Source organism: Diorhabda sublineata, chromosome 4 (genome assembly GCF_026230105.1).
Source record: "Diorhabda sublineata isolate icDioSubl1.1 chromosome 4, icDioSubl1.1, whole genome shotgun sequence".
In the NCBI taxonomy this organism is placed as follows: domain Eukaryota; kingdom Metazoa; phylum Arthropoda; class Insecta; order Coleoptera; family Chrysomelidae; genus Diorhabda; species Diorhabda sublineata.
In genome coordinates, this window is record NC_079477.1 from 19,334,721 (window position 1) to 19,356,434 (window position 21,714).

Consider the following 21,714-nt stretch of genomic DNA (forward strand, 5'->3'; position numbering starts at 1 on the left):
ACAGGAAATGCAGCACAGAAAAGTGATTCTGTTAGGTGACGTGACGGCCGTAGAAATGTTTGTGCATTGCTTCACCTAAATGTCCTTTTTCGGCAATGCGACGAACGTTTCTTATTACACGTCGAACTACTGTGTTTTGCCGCATCCACCCGGTTACCAGAGTTAAATTTCATGAAGGTGTCAATAACGAAAACAGGAGACTGAGCAATTAGCACTAACTTCTCAATATAGACTGAACAATAATTAGTGATAATTAAATAAAAATTTGAATAACACATTAAATGTTATGTTACACTGTATTACATCAACTTTGCCTCTAATGTTAACATTGTAAATAAAAATAGTTTATGTTCAATGAACTTTGAATCTTCATTCTAACTGATTAGTATTGTTATGGATACAACTTTGTTTCTCCATGGCAGTCTTTGTTACAAATATTAGTCTACGATTTGGGAGATATCCAAAAAAATTGAAAATATAGTTGACCCATTATTTTAAAGTTTGCTATAGAGATCTAAACGTTGATTCTAAATAACTCATCTCTTGACGTCTTCGCCTCATGGAAAACACCTTTCTATGGTGAAAAATAAGTTTTTTTGAAAATTCCCAAACCCATAGTTTTTCAAAACTAAAATTGTGTTTAAAATTAATTAGTCTTCAATCCAGCTACAATTGTATTTACATATTCTTATATGACAACTTAATGTTATTAATCAATCAATAATGTATTTCGAAAACTAACTATACAACCGTTATTGCAGTTTATAGTTGAAGTCGAGAAGGCGCAACTACAAAGTATTTGGAATATGCAGCTATTCGAGGGTTGCTACTTAAGTTTTAAGATATGGCAACACTGAGTACGTCAAATCTGACACTGCTTCCATAAAATTTGACATTTTTAATGGTGAATTTACTCAGAACATGTTGTCACACGAGTAATATTTGAGTTTTTTACAGATACTTGAAACATCCATCTTTATCTTAGTAAAAAATGGATTAAATTGCAAACATTTTCGTGCGATGATTTTCTATGACTTTCGACGTGGATTAAACCAACAGCAGTGTGCCAATCAACTAACTTCGACTTTTGTTGTTGAAGTACCATCTTGAGCCACCGTGGTTTTATTTCGAAAAAACGGCTGTTGTGCCAGAAAACATCGATGCTGTGCGTAATCTGATATTACAAGATGGTCATGTGATATAACGTTAGGTTGAGACATACTTGGGCATTAGTTCCACTCGCATACATTCAATTTTGCATGATCATTGGGATGTCAACAATATTTATTCGTGTTGGATGTGTATCGACATCTTTAAGATCGTGAAAGGTTACGAATTATGGATAAAACCCAAAACTAAACTACAATCGACTCATGGGTCTTTCAAGGCGAGCCAAATCCAACAAAAGTTGTTGGCGCACGAAACACTTCGAAGCAAATGGGCGCCTGTTTTTTCTTAATAACTGGACATGTTGCCACCGTTCCATTAGAGCAATCAATTCTAAATGGTACAGCAGCATTTGTTTACCAGAAGTGAATCAGGGAAACAAATCTCAGAAGACGAATCATTCTGCATCACGACAATGCGAGCTCTCACACATCAGTTCGAACAAAAACGTTTTTGACCAGTCAAAACAGTTAATTGATGGGTCATCCGCCGTAAAGTCCTTGTTTGGCAGATCAAAAATAAATTGCGAGGTCAACATTTACCTATACCTGATGGTTGAGGTTGAGGCTTCAAAACACATGTTTTAAAGGACCACAATCAGAATGGAAGAAATGATTTTACAATTGGTTCAAACGCATGCAAAATTATATTGAATATATTGAATAATTTGAAAAATAATAAATCCATATTCAATTATAAATATTTGTTTTCATTGTTTATCTCAAAACTTTAGTAGCCAACCTCGTATCACACCAGTGTGTCTTTCCTATTAAAGAGGAAATTTAATATAGTGCATATTTCGAGAAAGACATTCAACTTCTAGTTCATATGGTAAAAGAAGTTATATTGCAATCGTAAACTATATCATTATTTTTTAATTCTAAACACTTACGTCACTAAGATCTCCAACATCCAGATTCTTTGTATCCGAACCCGGGCCGTTGGAATCGGCCTGCGGGCCGGTAACCGGCGTCCACGGCGACGAAATGGTGCTTGCTGTCAAAACGCTACCTATAACAAAACAACTTCTATTTATAAACGAATATTGTTTTTGATATCTATATGGTAAATGGTCTATTAATTAATGTAACTAAATAGTCAAAATGTTAGGTAATATTTTCATCAAGGTAATTCAGTTTTTTTGTCTTTTTGCCATGCCAAATGGGTAAACAATTAATAAAAAAGCTTTAATAATCCACCTCTTCACCTAAACCTTATATCTATCATATCTATCTATCGAGATAGAATTAGATCTACCTCAAAATTGGCGTATTCGTTATAGCTCTTCTTCAGTATATTCGACATTGTTTTAAATGAATCGGTTAGTCAAAGAGCAACACCAACGTCAAAAATGACATTTGCAAATTAAGATATAAGAAACTCTTTTAATAAATTCACACCTGTAGCTTACAAAAAATGTTTTATTACTGTAAACTCTAGGTTATATACTTTCAAAATTCATAATTTGAAAGACAATGCAGGACATTTTTATACTTATTATGAGGGGCAGCCAAATAAAGACTCTAATTACTTTTCAACAAAAACCCCCGCAAATTTCAATGATTTGCACATTTTATCTGATGGAACTCCTGCACAAAACCGCATTAATATTATGATGAGATTTTTTATGACTGAAATTTTCCTTGATTTTCCTGAAGGACACTTTTTCGTACCATGATTTGGGATCTGAGAGTATGAGGATACGATATTAGCTTACCTCTAAAGGCACAGCTTTTTTGATTTTCCAATTTTTATAAAAGAACATACAAATCAGCAGAAAAAGGAAAGACAATTTTTTGGACGTCAATTCAGGCAATTCAAATATAATAGTGCAACTTCGTGGTACATACCACATCTGAGTTTATAGTAGGATTTGTTTCATATACACTTGAGTTGATAAAATTTAATATCAATTAATCAATAATCTGTATCAATAAAATAAGTAAAAATAATAGACATTAGAAACAATTATATATATATATATATATATATATATATATATATATATATATACATGTTTCTAAATCTTCTTGATTTTAGGTCTATTCTGTTTCAAAATTAGTTTTTTTAATAATTTTTGATAGATAAAATTGACGTTTGGACTTTTCTTCAAGTCTTTATTAAAATAAAATATTGACAGTGACAATTTGCGTATTTATATTGACCAATAGGTCAACTTTTTTATCATTTATAGCTTTTCCGTTCTTATGAATGTAAACCATTTCTAAAAATTCTCTTTTTCGTGTATTAGATTCCTTTTCAAGAATGTTTGAATCTAATAGAATTGATGTTTTTTTGATATTTCATGGTTCGTTAATGCAGTTTTATTTTTTTTATCGTATTGATGAACTTTTAGTCTATTTTCTAAATGCTGAGATGTCTGCCATATATAGACAGCGTCAGAATTAGTACAAGGCACTTGATATATAATATTACTTCTTTTGTTTTTTGGTGTTTCAGATTTTAGTTTAGTGAAATATTTGGATAATGTATTATGTCCTCTATGACTTATACTAATATCATATTTATTTAAATATTTCGATAATTGTTGGGAAAGTCCTTGTACATATGGTAATGAAAATATTTTATGATTTGATGTTTTGTTTCTGTTTTGTTTTTTAATTGATTATAGTATCTGTTTATAAACAATTCTATGATTTATAGAAGCATTGATACTATCAAAAACCACCGAAAATCTTAATTAGTTTTTGTAAGTAAAATTTTATTATTGTTATACTAATACATTTTTACTTATTTCACATATTGTATTTTACCATAGTTTCAGTTCCAGACGATGAATACATAAGTATTCGAAAGCTCGGAAAACATATTAGATATATAAATATATATTTGTGGAAAAAACATCTAAAAAAACCCTTTTTTAAATAAATGTCAAAAACTAGTGAAAATAGAACATGTTTTCAATTTTTTATTATTTTGATTTGATTGAAAAAAGGGTATATATATGAAGGTTATATTTTTTCCAGCATATTAACGACAGCACGACACCTACAATATATCATTATTTCAAAACATAAGCAACACAATATATATGTTTTTTTAATATTATCCAAAAGTAAAATTTTGAACATGTACTGATTTTCACATATCGAATCAAAAAACCCAATGGAAAAAATTTATGTACCTATATAAATAATTCAGTCGTATCAGTAAAGACAAGTATTTTCCAAATCATTTCAAACCTCACTTTTAGTGTGAGCAGGACAACCAAATTATTGTAATAATAGGGTCTTTTTAGTTTGAGTTCTGTTTAATAGGAATATATATGTCAGAAAAAAGCGCATAAGTCATTTACTAATACTAAATGATCCAGTGATACTTGAAAATTCATTTACATGAAAAAGTTTCACCAGGAGGAAGAATCGATTAGAATTACTCTGGATCTTAGTAAAAATATGCTATACCTTTTCGCAAGACACTACAGCCTCAAGAAGCACGTAATGAGACAATATGTAGAAGAAAATCACGATTGTGGCTTCTGTAAAGCAGAGGAAGAAACTCTGAATCAGCTAGTTACCCTATCCACACAAGCTGACGCAAAAAACGCTTTGGACGAAACTTGTAAGAGCGAGGACGTAACCTCTTTGAAGTCAAGCGAGATATTAAATTAAAATATTAGAACTTTGGAACTGAGGGCGAGCTATAGATGGTTCAACGACGATAGCAGCTCTTAAGAAAATAATAAGGAAAAAATTTCAATAAAAAAGAAAACTAATATTTGAACATTTAGTCCCTTATAGCGGTTGTTGGAAAAAAAACCGTTTATAAACGGACATCCTTATATACATTGAGATAATCAGCTGGATAAGAGATTTGAATGCGGAGTTTTGAATTGGTTTTACAACACCTCAAACAGACTGGCGCTGACAACCACTCTTTCTTGTGTCGGATCGGTGGTCGTGAGATCGGTGGAAGTTGGAGGTGCAATCGGTATGATTTTGTGACATAAATTTAAATCCAAATTTTAATATTGAATTGAATCCATCCTGTTCTGTTATTAGTTTTTGTATCCTTCGCTATCGATGAATATTTCTATTTGAATATTTCCAAATACCCTTTGTATACAATTTGTTATAACAGCATTGTTGAAGTTTCATTAATTTACCTGTTCATTTCGCTCAAATTTATCCAAATGGATCAAAGCCCACTTTAAATTAATTGTATAAATGAACAAAATTGATTTGAATAGCATGGAATTTCTTTATTGCTTTATAGTGTATGTTTGCGTGTATACACCTTTGTTGGTGTTCATTTTCTGTTACAACAGACATTTTCTCATACCGTTGTTTTCATTTACAATGGAATACTGCAATCGGTAATATTCATACGAATCAGCAAGTATTTAAAATAAATAAAAAAAGATAAGATCCAATGAATAATCACTGAATATCATATTAGAAATGTACATTGTACAAAAGGGAAAGCTATGAAGTTTTGCAAAATACTCAAACCAAATTCGTACAGAACGCACATTGTCACGGGTAATGGACAAAAATAGAGAAAGTATCTTTCTCAGAAGTCAACCAAGGGATGATTGTGCTGCATTATGACAGAGTTTAATGTTGAGAAAAAGTAACTATTATTTCGAATGAGTGTTGGTTCACGATATTTCTAATTCCAACTATGTAAATGATAGGTGATATTTTTCTGTTTTTGTAAAAGTCAAATTCTGGGATGTTTTTCTCAAATAGGCCAAAAAACTCATTTGGGATTATGTTTGTGGGTCGTTCATAATTGAAAGTAGTGATAAAATATGCCTCATTTAGGTGCTTTTAAAGGCCCATCTCATAACTGTTCTAATTTGTTTGAGAAACATCCGGCTAAATTAAATATTTTACTTATTAGCTCTGATCCACAAATTTTCGGTAAAATGAGTACGACATCTGAAGAACTTGCAGATAGGGTTTAAGTCGAAATGATAGAAAAATATATATTGCCAGATACCAACGAAGAAGACGACCCCGGCAAAGAAGCAATAAACTTCTTAGAGACTATTTATGATAACAATATCAGCACAGATGTGGTATGTAAGTAAAAAGTCATTCATTAAAACTGTTGTATAAAGCAAATTTTCAATTTTGTCCACTATCTCCATACAAACGTGGTTCTGTGAACTGAGAGCAATTCATTTGTCTCAATGACCGAGGCTGTTGTGTCAATCTGGGGTTCAAATATTATCTTAAGGATCTTAAGGCATGTCTTTTTAGTCGCTTTTTTCAAAATGCTCCTGAAAAACTTTTTGTAGCTGATTATTCCATAATACTTTGTTTATTCTTTGAAACACGATGAAATTACTTTATCTTTAAGATTTTATAATAATTCGGCTGACTTACAGTTCTTGATTTGTGAGCCACAGATCCCGTTGTTCTGTATAATTCAATATTTCGAACAGTACATCCTATTAACACTGTCAGCTATCCTTTCATAAACTTCTATAGTTTCAACATAAAAACTTAGCCGCGTTAAATGTCGATAGATATTTGAAGAAATTGAAAATAATGACCGAACCGGCTGATATTCAGTGTTTAGGATAGACAATTCAAGCAAGCAAGCTACATAAATCGATGAGCAACGTCTTGAAGTATAGTTGTGATACCTTATTACTGAGCGCGTGAAAACAAAGTAGTGCTGTTGAAGGAAATATCGAGTTTTAATGCAAATACTGAAAGAACTAATCGATTTAGAATATAATTCAATTGATATTATAGGTCAGTTAGAACATAATATTTATGAAAAAGGATTGTTTCTTTTTTATTAGTGTATTCACATATTAGGTCAAACACAAACAAGGAAGCTTTAAAACGCTACTCAGCTTAATTTTCCATTCCAACAATTTTAAACATCATCAAAAGCATTCTGAAAAGCCGAGAACTTTGTCTTGTTCTCCGAGACCTAGGGTTTCTGCATAAACGTATAAGATAATGTACAGAATCTACCTTTGCATGCCGATGCTTTTTGTTTTTATATTACAAAGAAACTTCAAGTTCATTGTAAGAAGAGTAATACAAAATAAGAATGTGAACGAAACATCAATACTTTTAAATATACTACGCGGATATTTTCAATATCATATATGTACCGAAAAGCGTGGAAACGTCAATTTTTTACCTATTCTAAAAACTAATTTTCAATAAGAAATGACATCAATCAAGACGGTTTATAACAAAAACACATACAAGGGTGTAAGAAATAAGAAATTTATTATGAATAAAGTAGTACGGTAACAGAAAATTTGAAATTATCTACTAATTGAATCTATTATTAGAAGCATTTAGGGATATTGGCTTTTTTCGGAAATATTTTCATCATTTCTTTTGCGGTTTTCTCAATGTCGTGAATAGTGTCAAGACATATTCCTCTTTGCCTTTTTTTATTTAGAGAAGAACTAGAAGTCACATAGTATTAAATCTGGTAACTGAGGAGGATAAGGACAGACAAGAAAACTCGTAGCGTTGCATTAATAGTGACCATAAAGACAAAACCCGTTAGCTCTCGGTCCTTTTTTTCGATAAAATCTTGTTTAAAATATATATATGATATAGGTGAACTACCATTAAAGTTTGTAAACCATAACATGCATAAAAATATATTTTGGTTTCCATCACTATTCCGGCCGATAAAACCTCTTAGCATTTATCGGAGCATGTTCGCCCTTTGTAATCCAATGTCATGACAGTTTTTTCGCTTCAGGTGGATCTACAATGGATGCAAAAAGTTCGACTCATTTTGCTTAAATAGCGCCAATAGGGTATGTACATTTTAATACTTTTTACGTCCAAAGTGAGCGACCACGGCATCAAACGCGCGGATAGCATACTACAATCTATTTTCGCTTGTCTCAGACATGTAGGTCGTTCCGGACACTCATTTCAATTTAGCTACCCAAAATTTTACGGTCGTAAATGGTGGTGCAGTGTCCCTACACAGTGTTCTCTTTCATTTACACAGTCGCATTGTTTTTCAAAAACAAAAAAGATACCTCCATATATTTTTAAAAATGACGGAATTTTACTGAAAATCTTTTACCGCATGCGCAAATATATATCCCAAAGTATATTGATAAGTACTGACATGACAGTTGAGGTCGTAAACTTCAGACAATGAGGGTTGCTAGTTTAGTTTTGAGATCAATTCGATGTTTTGACTGTTTAAAAACGTTTCTATCTGATGATGTGTGAAGACTCGCATTGTGGTGATTGGTTTCCTGGATTGTTCAATAACTTTTGCGAAAAAAATGTTAGTGTTCCATTTAGAATTGACCATTATACGTTGCTCTAATGGAACGGTAGGACATATAGTATTATTCCAAAAAACCAGGCGACAATGTGCTTCTTGCGTGAACAACTTTTATTGAATTTGACTCGTCTTAAAAAAAACAATACAGTCGATTGTTGTTCAGTTTCGGATTCATATGCATAGATCCATGAGTCGTCGCCTGTTACTATCTTATAGACGTCTTTAGAAGCACCGCGATTTAATTTTTTCAGCATTTCACTGCGAGTGGAACTAATACGCAAGTATGTCTCAATCACAGTATTGCTATAATGATGATCTTAAAATATCAGTTTATTACTGCATAGATGTTTTCTGGGATAACAGCTGATTTTGAACGACCTTCACGAAATTCGTTCTGTAGCGGAAGTGCGACCACGATTGAATTCGTAAAGCCAGCGATTTAAATTCCATTTTTTGACCTCAATGAATGTTTCAAGTATCTGTAAACAACTCAAATAACACTCGTATGACAACATGTCCTGAGTACGTATTAAAAATGTCAAACTTATTATGGCAATGTCTGATTCGACATATTGATATCAGTGTTGACATATGTCAAAACTGTCCCCAGCCTCTAGTAATAATAAAATCATTCAAAATTAATATGAATGATTATAATCGCTTTCAAAATTTGAAGTGAAAGCGTGATGTATACCTACTAGAATTTTTGACAACAATATTTATACAATATTCAAAAATACATAACTATTTATAATAAGTATTTGGATACCATTTACATACGCTTCCAATCCAAAGACATTTTATTTATGTACGGAACCATGAATACATATATGTATTCTTAATACCTGTTTTTAGCCCATCTCCCATGTATCTCTGACAGGAAAGTTTGGAATCAATTTGTATTAATAGGAATATAAATTTTTTTATCCAACAAACACGGAAGCTTTATTTCACAATCATAAAATGCCGTGGAGTCTTGGAAGAGAATTATTAATAAGTTGAATTCTTCCGTGACATTTCGAACGAGCATTATCTCTTTTTCAAATATATAAAGTAGACCATTTTAATTCGAAGTTGTGATAAAACAACTCTAGAAATTGTCCTCTTTTTAGTCATTTTTTAAACACTGAAATTTGTATACAAAAGAAAACAAATGAGCCGGTGACATTTCTTGCAATATTTCATTGTCGTAACTATAACTTCCTCATCCAACGCTTCATAGCTACTGTAATAAAAGCAAAAAGAAAGTTTTATGTTAAGAGTATCTTGATCAAAGCTCTTTTACAAAGAGATTTTATTAAAATAGCTAAGCCATGGAGGTATCGAGGTCAATGGTGTCATAGGAGAATAAAGGTAACGAAGATACTGTGTAAAATATATTTAGGAAATCCAACATAAAACGAATGTTTTAAGACTGCTTCTATTTATTCTTAGTTAAAAATATGGGAAAATTTAAGCTGCAAAAAGATTCAGAACTTATTGATGAATTTAGGCCGATGGATGCACAATATGACGGCAGACTATTGATATAACAGAGCAAAATATTTTAAGAAAATCCTACACAAAATGAGTTTCTTAACAATTTTTGGTTTTGGTTGAACAATATAAGAAAATTTTAATACAAAAAATGTGTATAAAATAAGGTGGTACCACTTAATAATGTATTTTAAAGAAATTGTGCTCTGGTTATTTGTAACGTATGTAGGAATCAAAATTGAAGAATAGGTTCAAGCTTTTGTTCATTCTAGATTTTGAATACGTTTAATAAATTTTTTTGTTCAATTTCGTTCCGAATATATCTTAAGCTATAAGACTGAGAAAAAAGTGTTAATAACATAATTTAATGATAATTTTATTCCCGATCCTTATGATAGTTAATAACTAATAGTTTAGTACCATCACAAAAGTTTTTAGTTAAGTTTCAATCAAGTTCAAATTTAGATAATATCAGAAAACCATTCAGGACAAAGTTTAATAGAGCATTTTTAAGAAGAATGGGACAAAAAATAGGTTAATTTCCCACTAACCAATTTCGCGAGTTACTTACATTCGCAATTAGAATGTTTTACGCGTTATAACATATTTTCAATTGATTCAAACGCATGTTTTTATGTCTATCGGCTTTTTGCAGTTGATAAAATAGATCCAAGAAAATTTTGTATCGAACGATAAGCTTAGACTCATTTACAATACTAACCATTACTTAAGTAATACACAAAATGATCAGAATGATCAGAAAAGTTTATATTTATATATTATATACATGAAACGTGAGGTAACAAAATTTGTTTACCTGTTGTATACGTATCTCTTACGAACTGTTAAATAACATTAATAACAATACAGGTTGGCTCAAAAAATTTAGTCAAGAGCTAAAAAACTTACCTTCATCTAGTCTAAATACTGAATGTTTGCTGACACGTAACTTAGTTGACGACATTTTTCTAATAATAGGAAAAGAACAAACTCAACCGTTTGTCATTATAATTAACACACAGATACACTTTTAGTTTGATGTTTAGATGTTTTGTGAATTTGTTCATGATTGCACATTCATTGGCAAATTGTTTGTACTAAAGGCCTATTTACTGTTACAATCAATTCTTCTATGAGTTAAGAGCAAACGTAAGTTAAAATTTTCAGGACATATCAACTTCCAACCATATTACATTTAAATTATATCTAGAATGTTAATTGTAATATTGTATAAAATCTGTGTAATATGGAAATGTTTATGAACAAAGAATTTGTTGAAAATTTACATTTAGTATTAACATCGAGATCATTGTCGGCAGATTATTATAGTGAAATGAACAGTGATATATTTACCAAGACACAATTAATTCCTAATTGAGAAGAGCCGTTTTTGATATAATACTTTGAAAGAAGCAACTTTCTAATTCTTTAACATAACAAGAAATTATCAATGGGGAAAAGTCAATAATAAAAATTTCAGTAATGAATTTACAAAAATAAAACTATTAAAAATTGCTAGAATGAACCGAAAAGGAAATGTTTACGTCATCGATGCGAACATAGGCTAGGTTTTTTGAAACTACCACGTTACCATTATTACCAAAAGTTTTCGGTCTAACAATGAAACAAGACTTATTATTTCCCATTAACATTTTCATTTTTCAATGTAATGAAGTTTGACATTTTTAATGGTAAACGTACCCAGAAAGTATATTGTCATACGAGTACTATATGTGTTGTTTACAGATTCTTGAAATATTCATTTTGGTCAAAAAATGAAATTATATCGTGAACATTTACGTGTGATGGTTTGCCACATTTTACGAGGTAGATTAAACCAAAAGCAGTGTGCTCGCTTCGACTTTTGGTGATGAAACACTATCCCGAGCATTGGTTATCCCAATTCAATCGTGATCGCACTACAAGATGAATTTCGTGAAGTCGTCCAAAATCGGCTGTTGTACCAAAAAACAACGATTCTGTCCGAAACATATATAGCAAGATCGTCAGATGACATATATTCAATATTGTACGAACATTTGGAGGTTAAAAAGATTTGTTCGCATTGGATACCGCATAATTTGACAATCACTTAAAAAAAGCTTGTGTCGATTGGTGTAAACAAATGCCGAAAAAATTCATTTGTGATGCTTCAAAAGACGTCTATAAGATCGCGATAGGCGACCTATGCATATGAATCCGGAACTGAATAACAATCGACTGTATGGATCTTTCAAGAGGAGCCAAATACAACAAAACCACTTCGAAGCAAATGGTCGCCTGTTTTTTTTTTAATAACTGGACATATCGTCACAGTTTCATTAGAGCAATATAGGACGGTCAATTGTACACCAGCATTTGTTTGCCAAAAGTGAATTAGAGAAAACAATCGCAGAAGACGAATCATTCTCCACCACTAAAATATGAGCTCTCATACATCAATTCAAACAAAAAAGTTTTTGAACAGTCAAAGCATTGATGGGTCGTTCTTGTTTTGCACCTAATGATTTCTTTTTATTCCCACAGATCATAAATAAATTGCGAGGTCAACATTTTTATACACCTGAAAAAACGTTTAAGTCATATGTTTTGGAAATACCTCAATGGAAAAAATGCTTCGACAATTGGTTCAAACGCATGCAAAAGTGTATTGATCTTAATAGATAATAATAATAAAACCGAATTCAATGCTAAATATTTGATTTTATTTGTCTTTCTCAAAACTCAAGTAGCAAGCGACGTGATATATATCGTTATTTTTATTACTGAACTCTAAGAGTTTAGACCTTACAAGATTCAAAAGCCAATAAGTACGAATATGCATATTTCAGTTTACAAAATTATCATAACGGTTTTAATTCAATTTAATTGGCACTTAAAGGCATGGTTACTTATATATCTGTTTAAGTCGTTACGCATATATCATTTTAAAATGCGCATTATTTGGTCATCAATTGTCATTAGTCACGTTTAAAAAAGTCTAACTGGTGGAAAACTAAACCAACGCAAACACAACTGAAAATTTCAATTATAATTTTCAGACACATATCGTTATTTTATTTCTGTGTTTGTATTATTGACTTGAAAGCTGTTCAAATTTTTAACACGACAGGGTTGTACTCAACTTGATAAATGTTTATGTTTATGCAATTCTTGATTTTTGTTGTTTAATGTTGCATATACTAGCAAAAATTGATGAATCTATTTTATATATAAATAAGTTTAAAAATCCTTGGTGTATATAATCACCACTACTATTCGTTAGATTTAGTGATCCAATCACAAAAAATCCATTGAGAAGAATTTGGGAATTACAAAATATGGTTGAGTATATGCCGATTTATATTCTCGTTGAAAATTATCTCCTCATATTTAAATAATAACGTATTCATGAAACGACTATTCAGATGAGAAAAAAAAATAGTCAAAATAGCGGGAAGGGAATAATCTCTTTTATCGAAATTTGATTCTGACTGTACACAATATAAAAAGCAAATAATCAATAAACCACAATGCAAAATGACAATGGTTGAAAAATAAAATTATGTTTCATAGAACATCATTTAGTCGAAATGATGTAGTCAAATACTTAGAAATGAAAATCGAAGAAATAAAAGAGAGAATTATTGAAAAAGAAAAACTGAGAGAGAATCATTGACGCGAAGAGAAAACCAACAATATTTACATCATTTATCTTTAAAAAACATAAAAACAGACGGAAAATTAACCACAGATATTGCAGACTCAAAACATGCGATATTACAAAATAAGCTATTTTGTTTTTATTTATAAAGTTTCAAATCTTTAACTAGAAAGGATACTCCTGATCTGCTTTATAGTCATGACTCATGGTATTTATCCATACAAGTTTGTAGTGGAAGTGCTATTTATAATCCAACAGTAAATGTCATGTGTGAATCTATGTTTCAGAGGTAAAACTAAACTTTAGTTAATTCTAATAATGTTTGGAGGTCATGGTACAATATACTGTATTCGCGTTTATTAATATTCATTCATAAGAACTAAATGTGAGTCACGATGCCGCATATTGAAAAAATTTTCGACAATTGAAAAAACTTCTGACACAATTAAAGTTTTGGTTACTATTGCAAAGCAAAATTCCGTTTTTCAAAAATAAACTACTTTCACAATACGAATTTTATGTTTTAATTTTATATTCGTTTTACTGGAATTGAGATTTCTAAGTTTCGACAACATCAATTTTCACAAATTAAAGATTGGTATCAGCAATTTTGAAAATAACGGAAAATATTTTGCTAATTGAATAGTTTTAACGGTATTATTCCACAACTGTAGCCACTTCTTTATTCTCAATCGCAACTATTTTCAAATTTCCGATAGTCATCGCTTCCATTAAATTTCCGTGATCGTGTCGTTTCTACTCATTCCATTTGCCTTCAAGAAACTTTTTTTAATATTCATATCAATTTAATTACTTTATTGAGAGAGCTTCTTTTCTTCTGATGCTTTTTCATTCCGGGTGAGGACATTGGCACGAAAAGTTCTGGTGTCTTTTTGCTTAATTAGCAAGAATTTCTCCTTCCTCTGCATATCTTTTTTGACATCTTCCATTATTTGGTTTTCTAGTTTTTTCTCCTATTGTCCATCTGGATTTCTTTGTAGTGGGTCGATCTTATATTATCATTTTAATTAATGACTATATTGCATATATCTTCATTACCTCAATGTCTGTGCCTCAACTTTTCTAACAGTATCTTTCTCTATGATATTTCTTATTTCTTTGTTGTCCAATTTCTCTAGTTATTCATTCATAACCTTTTTGACCATACCACACTCAATTTTTTTAGTTCATCCCAAATTTGTGTATATGTTTTGTTATCTTCTTTGTAATGTATTGTCATTAGCAAATTTTAGTGAGTATAAAATAGTTCGTCTTTTCATCTGTCTTGAATTTGACTTTTATTATTTCCATTGTTTCCATAGTTTTCTACATACAAAGTGCAAATACCATAAAGGAATTTTTCTCAGGGCATACCATCATGTGTTGAAACAGGAAGTGGAAAGGTTAAGACTGTTCCGATATTTCACTCTGTTATGATAACTTCACTTACAGACTGTTTACAAGTGGTATCCAGCCATTTAAAAGTGGAAATGACGAAATGAAGGGCAAGAAACCGTCTCAAGACCGGCCGGTTTATTATTAATTATAACGGCGTCTTCTTGATTCGTGAGTAACTGGTATGAGCGAATCAACAGCGGAAAACAGTTGGGGAGGTATTTAACTGTAGAAAAATAGTAGAAACTGGAATTCCGAAGTTTTTCATTATGAGAAATAAGTTACCGAAGATATGGGTCTTCTTCACCTTGACAATGCGCTTGTGGCACACGATGCTTTTGATATTTGAGTTTGGGCCGTCAAAAATCTTCCTATTCACATCCGCCTTACATTTGGTACAATGCAACTCTTAGCTGTTGCCAAAAGTAAAGTATGTACTTGTAGAGAAAAATTTTGATAGCTTACGACAGATAGAAGAAAATCATTCCAAAAGCGTTCGAGATAGAATCGGCGAAAGTTAATTGGTAGCCAAGTGTCTCATAGTGGAAAATATAATTCTAAGGTACTTTTCCCGTAACTCACGATAATTTATCATCTGCGCAATAAATGTTAAATCAAGAATTTTCCAATTCTGAATACTTTTTTACCTGGGGAAATTTCAAAATTGGATGATTAAATGACTTGATTTTTAATCAACTTAATTTGTTGTTATTGACCGAAATTGACTACACCTTGTTATAAAATCCATCCACGTTATTAGTATATATAGTAAACATCGCATCCCTAAAGGTAAAGAAATAGTATTCCTATACTCTGAAATATTAGAGATACAAAAAATACATTCATAGGATATGATCATATATAAAGGGGTCAGAAAGGGATATACATCAAAATGGAAGCAGAAGCAGTAGCGGCGGTAGGAGGGGATATAAAATAGAAGGCGGGGAATCGATGAGAGACAATCAAGATATGCGTGGAATGACGGTACGGCCAGGTAGAACACACAACGGAATTCAATCGGCGGCCATAATTAATACAGCCCTAAACAATACAGTGTGCGATTGGTAGATTCCACTTCGGCCACCTCCGCCGCCAACAAACTGTAAAGGGAAAAAGTCTTTTTTTGTTTTTACAATCGCCTATTTAAACATTTATGGGAATGTAATATCTTGCTATCTGCGTCCGGAGGATTCTTTGCATTGATTCGTGAGACGCGAAAAACCTCAATGGTGTAACTGTTTATTTTTTGTGAAAGGCAGAGATGGGCTTTACAAGAGGTGTTCATCAGTGAAAAATATAAATATCTTATATATATATATATATATATATAATATATATATATATATATATATATATAAAATATGTGTTCTTTGAATTTTGGAAACAACCGGTAATCGCTGGAGGCCAAATCGGAAGAAAATGGTGAATACCAAACTAATTCAATGCTTCGTTATCGGTTTTTGCTGTATCTAAATGTCTTATCCTATCGTCTCACGTAATTCTCGTACCAAATTGTCATTATCATCCCAAAATAAATTTTTTCGTGGTGTCTATACAATATTTTGCAAGAAAATATTCTTTATCTCATATATACTGTGTTAAAAGAAAACTGTAAACTTTTCTAGTCTGCTTATGTGTATTTGTTATATTCGTAGTGCCCATTAGGTATGCAGACATTTTTTATGTTCAATTTGATAGTTGATATATACTATGTGATACATAAAATAGTTTCATAATTTCGTACCAATATCTTTGAGAGGTTCATTAGATAGTACGTGGAAATCTTTGGACTTGATTTAAATGATAAATCAGTAACTTTAATATCTAATGCCATATGTGTTGAATCAATATGAAACATGGAATTTGGGCATAGACAGTTCACAAAATGCAAGGTTGAAGTGGTTGGTATTGATGCAGAAGTTTCAGATTCAAAACTAGCGTAATTCTCATTCACTTTCCTATTAATAAAATAAATTTTAGGAGATATTAACATTTGAAAATATAGAAATGTGTAATCCACACGGAATGGATGTTTTATAAAATGAAAGTGCCAATGGAAAGGAGTCGATATTAGTCGATTGAGTCCATTCACCAGCAGACGACGGCGATTTTAAAAAGTTAACATGGGCAGACTTTCAGGATGGCAACCAGAAATGAAAGGAGCTGTAAGTGTGTGGCATACCAGGGTGAAGGGGTAGCTTAAAATATACCACTTTTTCTAAATACAATGTTCATAATTAAATGGGAAATAACTTTTTAATTATATTGCATTTTCCGACACATACAACTCTTTTTCTTCTTTCTTTGAAACAATGTAGTTCAATATACGTCGTGACGTTTTTTGTCTCGGGAAACTATGAAAATCTGAACATTTATTGTGATACTAGTAAAATTTTTTTTCTTCATATGTCTGAACGATACTAAAACAATCTTGAATACAACTCTGTCTATATCAAAAAGATGTGTTTTTAGTAATTTGTCGGCAACGACTTTGATTTCAGGTTTGTCATGCTCCTAATATGTTGAAGCACATCATTAAAGCAAGACCAGTAGAACGTTAAATGGGAATAATATATGTATGTACATAGATAAAATTCAGAGGCAAATATTTGTTTCAACGTTACATGAAAGTATTGAATTTTATCGGTTAATTTTCTGAAGTTGGGGGAATATAAGAACAATCCATTAAATGATTAATCGTAAAAAAATCATAATGGTTTATTCATAATTTACATTCGAAACATCCTTGAGAAAGTAGAAGAAATATTTTTTGAGTGTTGCCATTTTAATCACTAAATTTACCTAATACGAATCTACTGGATTATAGCTAATGTTCTGAACGTTTTATATCCATCTTTTTGGAGTATTATTCACCATCCAGTTCGTTATAAATCTTTTATGCCTGTGTTGTTTTTTTTTACAATATTTTTTTCGATTTTTTTGTATTTATTCATCTCTTTCCACATCCATTGTGTGAATTTTGTAATGATTTCCGTTTGTATTCTTTTCATTACACGTCCTTCCCAGTTAATTATATGTGCCTAGATATACGAGGATAGATACTTAAGTTCTGAGATACGGGAACATTGATGTCATAAATTAAATCAGACATTACCATAATAAAGTTTAAAGTGTGAACGTACTCAGAACGTGTTTCCATGCAAGTGGTATTTGAGTTGTTAATACTTTGTTACACCGTAACATTTCGAGTCACGTCATTTTTAGAAAATTTAATAAGATAACCTATTCCAAAATAGGCTTCTGAAAAAAGGAAAAAGTCGCTGGGACCCAGATTTGTAGAATGCTGTGGATGAGGGAACAATGTAGCTCAATTTATGCAATTTTGTCACCGTTTTCATTGATTTGTGACACGGTGCATTTTGTTAAATATTACTTCTTCTTCAAATGAGGCCGCTTTCCGCAATTTCGTTCTTTAAACGCTTCAATACCGGTAGTAATAATCACAGTTTATGGTTTTACCATTTCTAAGATAGTCGATGAATACCCTGCGCCCTGCGTATCCCACAGATAATACTGATTTTTGCCTTTTTCCATACTTTGGAGTTGGTACAATGACAATGATAGTCAAGTTTCATCATTTTTTTTTAAAGTTGCTTTATTCAAAATCCTATAAATCATAAATTGATAGTACAATAGCTGTCAAATTTATACATGTCCTTTTTGAAGGTTGAAGCTAACTGCAAATCTTAGGAATTTAATAATAGCGCCATCTATGTGGCAGCCTCTGGACTTTTTGTACCTATTTTTAGTTGTACCGATCATCAAATAAAATTATATTAGATAGCTAATGCCCTCAAATGTAATCGTAACAGTACTAGGTACATCATTATGTACCAGAAACAAAAACTTTAGAAAACGAGAAGATGATAACTGACCTTCTGCTGATTTGATGATACATTTCGATGCCAAATAGGTGATGCAGGGACAAACGTGTACACTTCCGTGATTATTTACCTATATATGTAGATATTTTAAAAAATTGACTCTGGACTGAGAGTGTAAGATTAAATGTTGAAAAATTGCCTTAACGCATTTTCAGAGGAGCTGCATTTGATAGTTCACAAAAATGGATAAAAAGGAATTTCATGTGTTGCTTTTTGTAATAAAAAAGATACTACTGAAGCGAAGGCTTGGCTTTGTCTCAAGATAATTGCAGCTGTTTAATTATAAAAACCAGAATTTTTGTGACGATATGTGATAATGAATGAAACATTTCACACCGGAGTCTAATCGACAGTGGGAAGTTTATGTCAACAGTATTCTATAATATTCTTTGACTATCTTAAAAAGAGAAATATGGTGACTATTGCATAGCGTAAGTAGAGCGTTTGGAAGACGATGTCGTGAAAAACAACCCCATTTAAAGAAGAAAGTGAAGTTTTATCAAGAAAATGCACTGTGTCACGAATCAATGAAAATGATAGCGTAATTGCATGAATTGGGCTTTGAATTGCTTCTGCATCTACCGTATTCTCCAAATCTGAGCCCCAGATACTTTTTCGTGTTCTTAGACCACAAGAAGATGCTGGCTGGATAGAAATTTTTGCAGCTTTCATAGCACATGAAACTAAAAAGTGAAAAATATAGTTTAAAAAATAAATATAGTTTAAAATATATAGAATAAATATTATTTGTACACATGTGTATAGTTAATTAATTAAACATTTTTTCTTTGCTTTCTAAGAGTAGCGGTTCATTAGATACCAGAAAGTCTGATGGACCGCTATAGCGTCGTCTCCTGAAATCGTTTCAACGGTAAGTTGACGATAAGTCTATTGGTCTGTAATTAATTTTCGCATTGCTACACCAAGAAAATATCTGAATGAAAATGTTATGATAATGAATAAGAATAGAATTTTAAATCATAGGATAAGTATTAAAAATAATATACAAAACAAATGAAGAAAAAGACAGGAAGCTATGACAGAATTAGAGATCAGGAAGCCTAGACCTCTCTAAGAATATCTCATGAGTTATGTCATGTAGTACGTTAGTAAAAAAATCGGTAAGGGAATTTCTAACCAAATTGTCCAAAAAAATGTCATCAAAGTACTAATCTTCTGTCATTGATTCTAAACTGATTTGTAGTCAGTGGTCAGTCGAAAAGGTCACTGATCTGTCAAATAACTTCTCACAAGAGTGATAGCAGATTATATCCTGATAGATGTTCTTTAGCGACTCATGTCTATCACGAAGAACACAATATCAATTATGAATCTGTCAAAGTTTTGACAACCGAAACAAACTACAAAAAACGTTTATTTTTAGAAAAAACATATATTGCCCAAAATGATCAATGCATTAATAAGAAAACTGATTTAAATAACCTTAGTGTAATTTATGCATATCTTTTAGATTTCGAAAAAAACAAATTCTATGAAAATTCAACGCCATTAACAACCAACTAACCTCACCTAACCTATAAATTTCAACTTCACTTATAATGACCTAACCTATAAAATTTGTTGTCATTTATATTCAACTACATTCATAACGACCTAACATATTGAATTTTAATATTATCCATAAATTTACCAATCAATATTAAACATAGTTCACTAAAGCTTATCCTTATCTAACCTATAAAAATTCAATGTCATTCAAAATCAAAACAATCAAAAATTAATAAAAATTCCTATAGTAACCAGAATAAATATTTCAATTAATCGATATTTCTATGAAAGTAAATTTGAATATTGAATTTTGAATTCCATGAGATTAAAAATTTTTACAAGCTTTAATAATATCAAAGGAAATCTTAATTAATTATTGTAAGTAAAATTTTATTATTGTTATATATTTATACATATTTCTTATTATTGTATTTGACCATAATTTCAGTATATATATATATATATATATATATATATATATATATATATATATATATATGAATTGTAAAGAAGCTCTTTGCCAGCTATATTATGAGCGGTTTCTTATTGGGAACGTAGCAAGGAAACACCAAAGTGGACTAACTTTAATACTTTTGATTGCAGAACATCAAAATATTTTGATAAAGTCGAAACGTCAAAATGTATCTTTCTTTACACCCCACCCCAAAAATTATCGCATGACTATTTATTTTTTAAATATTTGCTTGTTTTGCGAATTTTATTATTATTACAAATTAAAACACCAATAGATACGCCTTTTGTAACATTTATTCTATATCAGTTTAAGCTGCAGAGGACAAAAAGTTTGATTTACCAAAACATAGAAAATATCAAAAAAATTGTACAAAACATCTACACAAAAAAAATAACGGTGCTTAAGCCATCCAATGAATTTTTAATAGCGTTTGTTGCCGCCCCTCGCTCTAATTACAGCTTCCATTCGTCTTGGAAGGCTTCTAAACAGGTTCTGGACGTATCCTTGCGACATGTTTTCCCAGAAGTTAAGAAGAACATTTTGAAGACCATCTAGTGTTCTTATTGGTGCCAGATGTTGCTGAATTTACCATTCTAGATGGTCCCAGACATGCTCTATTGGGTTAAGGTCCGGGCTACGTGCAGGCCAAATCAGGGTGGGTATCTCGACCTCTTCTAAGTACTGCCGAACCACTCTAGCAGCGTGTGGACGAGCATTATCGTGCAATAGCACAGAGTTGTCACCGATATGAGGCATATAGGGCACCTCCCCAAACCATGATAGAGCCACCACCAAAGCTTTCACATTGACAAAAATTAACCTGATCGTGCCGTTCATCACGTCGCTTATATACTGGTACACGCCTATCTAATACAGACAAAATCTTG

General features: G+C 31.4%; 1 protein-coding gene across 7 annotated transcripts in view; it reads right to left on the reverse strand.

Moving 5' to 3' along the window:
• The window catches only part of LOC130442537 (protein scalloped), a 199,222-nt gene that overhangs the window by 62,226 nt on the left and 115,282 nt on the right, over positions 1 to 21,714 (reverse strand). For all 7 annotated transcript variants that reach the window (XM_056776714.1, XM_056776711.1, XM_056776717.1 and 4 more), the window contains one exon: positions 2,060 to 2,178. Coding sequence is in view for 5 of the 7 variants with exons in the window: in XM_056776711.1 (XP_056632689.1) it covers positions 2,060 to 2,178 (119 nt within the window). In the remaining 2 variants the exon portion in view is untranslated. The remainder of the gene's footprint in view (positions 1 to 2,059; positions 2,179 to 21,714) is intronic.